At 52.3% G+C, this 6,055-nt stretch overlaps 1 protein-coding gene across 1 annotated transcript; it reads right to left on the bottom strand.

Moving 5' to 3' along the window:
* Window positions 1-1,638: 1,638 nt before the first annotated feature.
* Window positions 1,639-4,113, bottom strand: SPR (sepiapterin reductase (7,8-dihydrobiopterin:NADP+ oxidoreductase)). The gene is made up of 3 exons (XM_006880884.1): window positions 3,807-4,113; window positions 2,640-2,930; window positions 1,639-1,829 (listed from the first exon to the last, which is right to left on the bottom strand). The coding sequence occupies exons 1-3, from the start codon at window positions 4,111-4,113 to the stop codon at window positions 1,639-1,641; spliced, it is 789 nt and encodes a 262-aa protein (XP_006880946.1).
* Between the last annotated feature and the right edge of the window lie 1,942 nt (window positions 4,114-6,055).

The following is a 6,055-nucleotide window of genomic DNA, read 5'->3' as shown; positions in this document are numbered from 1 at the left end:
AGGAGACTGACTACTCATTAAATAATTGTACCTGGAATTGCTTCTGACTCTGACTTGTAACTTGTTGCTTTCCCAATAAACCCCATTATCATAGAATAGCTACCCCAAAGCAACTTGTCCAGGTTGCCCTGGTCAGGGGTAGCGCAGGATTTTGACCCCAGGGAGGTGTGAGTTCTGTAGACCAAGTTAACAGCCAATAACCTTCCAATAACCTTCCTTGCTCGGCCTGCCCAGGGACATTACAGGTCTGGAGGGCTTTAGGCCTGATCTGCAGCTGAGAAACTTCACAGAGAAGCACGGCCTCTGTGCACCCTCTGCTGTGCATAAGTGGTATTGCAAGGACACCTTCCCGCAGAGGGCCAGGCAAAACTTGGTTGCAGACCCAGCATGAGGGCAGAAATTCTCCCACGCCCCCACCATTTACAGACACATAGACCGGGTCAGCGCAGTTGCAGCCCTGGTCTTGTAAACCCATCCCCGATGCACAAAGCCACAGCCCTGTCCCCTCCCCAGCACTCGTGACAGGGACGGAGGACTGGCACAGGACAACTGGGTGGGGGCAGGGAAACACCCCCACACAGAAGTGATGGCCGAGGGAGTGACCAAGGGTGGAGAAAACCAAGTCAACAAGCCCACCGCCCTCTGAGGATATGCCCACCAGTAAGACAGAGAGCTGGCCCATGGGGTTCCAAGGCTGTAATTGTTCTCCTAAGCTGTGGCAAGTGGGCTCAAACCACTCACCTTTCGGTTAATAGTCTGGCACTTTAGCCTTCATGGCTCCTCAACTGGGGCCTAGTGGGTAAGGAGTTTAGCTGCCAACCCAAAGGCAGATGGTTCAAATCCACTAGCAGTCTCTTCTTTTACAATGTATTGTCTCTGACAACTCACTGGAGGATCAGCTATGAGTCGGTTCCTGTTTCATGGCACACAACAAGCTGGGCCAGTCAGGACCAACGCTTGGAGTCTGGACGCGCCTCTCTGAGTCAACTTTGCACAAAAGTGGATGTGTCACAGGGGGGCTTGATGAGAGGAGGAGGCAGAAAACTTCCCAGGACATAAGAGTAGCACCCTAGACTGGGGTTAATCACTCAGGAAACACGTGGGCCGCAAGGCAGGAGAAAAAGCAGGGGTCAGTAATTCAGAGTAACTCACAGAGCAGGCCACTCCTCGTTTTATTTGTACATGCCTTTTAAATGTACGTAGGGCCTCCACCCCCAGCCTGAGAGGGCTGGAAAGTCCTGGAGAGAAGAGGCATGAGGATAAGATAGGAAGTTCAAAACGTGGCCCCGTTACCTGAGGCAGGGAGCATCTGCATGGGGACACTGCTGTGTGCCTCTCCCCTCTCTGCTAGGCCCCTGTTTTTCTTTTTGTACTTCCCACGCCTGAAGTCTATTCATTGGGGTCCAGAACACCAACATCCAAAGGTTCCCTCTCCTAAGCCTCCTGTAGAAGCTTGGGTGTTCGGCACAGCCTCTGGGGGGCTGGTAAACCCAGCGAGCCTAGGGTCTGCACAGCTAGCACCAGTGCCCATCTGTGCTAAGGCAGTGGGGAGAAGGCACTGTGCTGGACACAAGGAACCGTGGGGCTTCCAGGGGTGCCTGCAAAATGGCAGGAAGACCCAGGGCGCCAGCAGGGGACTTATTGGTCGTAGAAGTCAACATGGGCTCCAGATTGGAACGCATCCTTCTGCAGCAAGCTGAGCAGCTTCTGGGCCGACACCCCGCAGTCCACCAGCTTCCCCTTCTCCTTCAGCCTTTGCAGGCTCTCTCGCACCTCGGGGTCCACGGAGTTCTCGCGGGCCAGCTGCTGCATGTCTGTGTCCAGTGGGCCTGAAGGATGAAGAGCAGACTGTGAGGGGGCAGGGACACGGCAGGGACTGAGGGACACTGGCTCTTGCTGCAGGAACATGGGAGGGAGGCTGAGTCAGACCTGAGACACACTGGCCGACTCTCAAATTCAATGCACAACTCGCTCTCTGCAAACACAAAGCTGGTTGACTCCTGAGAGGCGGCAAATCCTCCTGGTTTTTCTACTACTTCCCTGGAGGAAGTGCAACCAGGGTGCTCTTAAGAGGCAAGGATGACGAACCTCTTATCTTACATACTTGGAACATGTTGTCTGGAGCCATACCTTGGGAAAAGACTTCATGCTGGGAAAGGCAGGGTCAGAGGTAGAGAGGAGGACCCTCAACAGATGGACTGACAGACAGTGACTGTTAACAATTGGCTTGAGCAGGTCAGAGATATGAGGATGGTGCGGGAAAGGGTTGTTGTGAGTCTTAGTCGACTTGATGTTGTTGTTACAAGTTATTGAGTTGACTATGACTCACAGTGACCCTGTGAACAACCTTCCTTATCCTGTACCGTCCTCACCATCTTCAACACACCTGAACCCACTGCACAGACACTGTATCAATCCATCTTACCTCTTCCTCTCTTGCACTTAGTAGTCTAAGTGATCTAAGGAGTGATGTCATGATTCACGGACAGTATCTAAGGGGTGATGGACCATGATGCTGATAATGTCTATGCAAGTCCTTCACTGGACAGCACTGATTCTGTAGGCTCTTTGAGGACCTAGAGCCCCCCAGCCTGACCAGCAGGTCCTGGGGGAGCAGGATGACAGAACTGTCTACCTACCTGGGGCATAGCTCAGCACCCTAACACTGGGCTCCTCTGAGGCCAGGACCTGACACATCATGTCCCGGGCAGCTTTCCCTGCACAGTACAGGGTCCAGCCCTTGAAAGGTTGTTTGGCACAGAGGGATGAGATGTTGACCACGGTTCTGCTGAAGCCAGGACTCTCAGGGAAGGCCTTCAGGATGCCGGAAGTCAGGCAGATCATGGAGGTCAAGTTCAGAGACCAGTAGTTGTTCATTTCAGCTGGGTCGGAGAGGTTCACAAAGTATTTGGACACATCGCCAAGGCTGGCTGCAAAAAAGGAGACATTAGGATAATCATTACACAGCCACAGGGAGAAAGTGCATTCTTCCCCTAAACCCAAACCCAACGCACTGCCACAGGAAACAGAAAAGCCGGTGGGCTCTCCAAGGCTGTAATTCTTTACAAAAGCTTTTTTCCATCTTTCTCTCCAGAGGAGCCGCTAGCGGCTGCCAAACTCTTGGTTATGAGCTGAGGGTTTAACCATTGCTTTATCTCCTATCCTATCCCAGCACTTGCCAAGTTCCACCAGACCATGCAGGGCAGTCCTGTTGCGTTTTTTGCAGACATCCCCTTCTTGCTGAGCTTTGCAGAAGTTCACGCCCCACCCCCTTTTCGCTTGTGGGCTAGGAAGATGCCAGTGTTCCTTTGTGAATAGGGGAACATTCCCTAAATGTTGGGGGGTGGGGGACTTTCTTCACCACCAGGAAGACCTGGTGCCCTGGTGGGTGAAGAGTTGCATCACTAGTCCAGAAGCAGGTGGTTCAAACCCACAAGGTGCTCCGCAGTATAAAGAAGGGCAATCTCCTCTCCCGAGGTTTACATCTAAAAGCCGGCTGGAGGGTCAGTCTGTCTCAGTAGCAATGTGGAGGACCCCAGGTCGTGACTGCAGCGGCCGCCAGAGGGAGCTCAAGCAGTCGATCAGGAAAGTTCTACGGGGTGGGACCAGGTGGGAGGGGACAGAGCGCCCAATGGCACCGGCCTTCCTCTCGCAGTACCCACACGGGAGCACTTGGCTCTTTGGGTCCCTTTTCTGACTCCCTGTCTTCTCAAGCAGAGGGGTCAGTGAGAGGATCCGGGAGAAGAGAAAAGCGGGTTCACAGGGCTGCACCTGAAAAGCGCCTGCCCGGGCTGCGGATGGCTTACCCGCGTTGTTGATGAGCAGCAGCCGCTGCAGCCCCTCGGGCTTGGGGAGCTCGCGCAGGACCCCGAGCAGCTGCTGCAGGCCGGCCTCGGTGCCCAGGTCGGCGGGCGCCCGCAGCACCCGGAGGTCGGCCCGCTTCGCGCCCAGCTCAGCCTCGAGCTGCTGCAGCGCCTCTTCATTGCGGGCGCTCAGGACCAGCATGGAGCCGGGCGCCAGCAGCGAGGCCAGAAGCGGGGCCAGGGCTCGGCCGAAGCCGCGAGAGGCCCCGGTCAGCACGCACAAAGCCCGGCCCAGTCCGCGGCCCTCCATGGTTCTGTCGGTGCGGGGCCCGGGGACCGAGTTAGAACTGGGATGGGACAGGGGCGGGACCACGGGTGTAGACGCAGTTGCGATTGGCTCAACCCGAGACCGAACCCTCAGGGGCGGGGCGGAACAGAAAGCTGCAACCTATGAGCTGCGAGGCCCTGGACTTACTTCCTGGTTCGAGGTGGAGGTGCGCAAGTGCGACCCCTTAAACTCCTCTATCTTGTTTTCAGTCTTGTCTTTGTTTTCCCGCATTGCTCATCCTGCTTAACTCACAACTGGGATTCAGCTGATAACTTCTTAAACCCCAATTCAAAATCCACTTCCTTAGACAAGTTTAGTTTCCTGAGGTTAAGGCACTTTGCTCCTGGTCAGCACGTGGTCAGTAAATGCCATGAATGAATGCCCTATGTAAGACTTGGCATCTTCTTGATTTATGCAGTGCACACCCTTTGTGCAAGAAGAGCCTCCTTCAGGAAAACGTGTTCTTCCTTTACCCCTCACTTACCTTTAAGCAAATCCAGATCCGCCTTATTTGAAATTTCTGTCTCCCTTAAATTTCTGTGTTCTCTAACGTGTTCCACGGGGGGGTGGGGGGGTGGGGGGGTGGAGAATCTATTACCAAGTACCTCTCTAAAGTGCTGGAGAGCAAGGATGTCAATTTAAAGACGAAGGTGCACCTGATCCAAACCAATTGCCTCCTATGCATCTCAAAGTTGGACAATAAGGATGACAGAAAAAGAATTGATGCCTTTGAATTATGGGGTTGGAGAATATTGAGTATCCCATGATTGCCAAAAGAACAAAGATGTCTTGGAGAAAGTGCAACCAGAGTGCTCCTTGGAGACAAGGATGGTGACTTTTGGTCTCACATACTTTGGGCATGTTGTCAGGAGACACCAGTCCTTAGAAAGGGACATCATGCTGGGGAGAAAGAAAGATCTTAACAAGATGGACTAATACAGTGACTATAACAATTGTTGTTGTTAAAAGCTGTCGAGTCGCAGGCAACTCATAGCGACCATATGAAGGAGAGTCCTCAATGTTTCGGTGTCTCTCATTCTCTCTCCAGGTTCATAGGGTTTCCGGAGGCAAGCTCTTATGGAAGTGGATGCCACTCCTCCTTCCAAGCTTGTTTTAATGGGGGAGCTCCACCCCACTCTCAACTATAACAATAGGCTTGATCATATTAGAGATTGTGAGGATGGTACGGGATAAGACAAGGTTCAGATCTGTTCACAGGATCTCTAGGAGTTGTAGGTGACTTGATGGCCCCTAGTAACACCAATATGTACAGTTCAGAATATATATACAATCTATGAACATGCAACCACTTCTACTCCTCTCCTTGCTGACTTCTTCCTCCTTGTCTAGCCAGTTTCCCTCCTTCTTCCCCTCCCCCCCCCTTGCCCCCAGCCAACTCTTGATATGGTAGCTCAGGTCTCCAAGGCACTTCTGTGATGCTGATCTCTCCTCCTCCACCACTGCAATGTCACTAGTATCATATACAAGCAAAGTCCTACTGAAGATCATCCAAAAACTACTGGAAGAATACATTGACAGAGAACTACTAGGCATACAGCTGGGTTTAGAAGAGGCCATGGCACTAGGGACATTGTAGCCAATGTCAGATGGATCTTGGTCAAAAGCAGAGAGCACTAGAGGAATATCTCTCTGTGTTTCATTGATTATGCAAAGGCATTTGACTGTGTGGATCATAACAAAATGTGATTAACCTTGAGAAGAATGGGAATCCCAGGACACCTGATTGTGCTCATGTGAAACCTATGTTTGGACTAGGAGGCACTCATCAGAACAGAGCAAGGAAACACTGCATGGTTCAAAATCAGCAAAGGAGTGCATCAGGGATTCATTCTGACTCCACACCTTTTCAAGCTATATGTAAAACAGATCATTCGGGAGGCTGGACTTTATGTAGAGGAATGTG

This window comes from Elephantulus edwardii, unplaced genomic scaffold, assembly GCF_000299155.1.
Source record: "Elephantulus edwardii isolate Elephantulus edwardi_28Jun2011 unplaced genomic scaffold, EleEdw1.0 scaffold00011, whole genome shotgun sequence".
Classification (NCBI taxonomy): Eukaryota; Metazoa; Chordata; class Mammalia; order Macroscelidea; family Macroscelididae; genus Elephantulus; species Elephantulus edwardii.
This window is presented reverse-complemented; position numbering and strand designations above follow the sequence as displayed.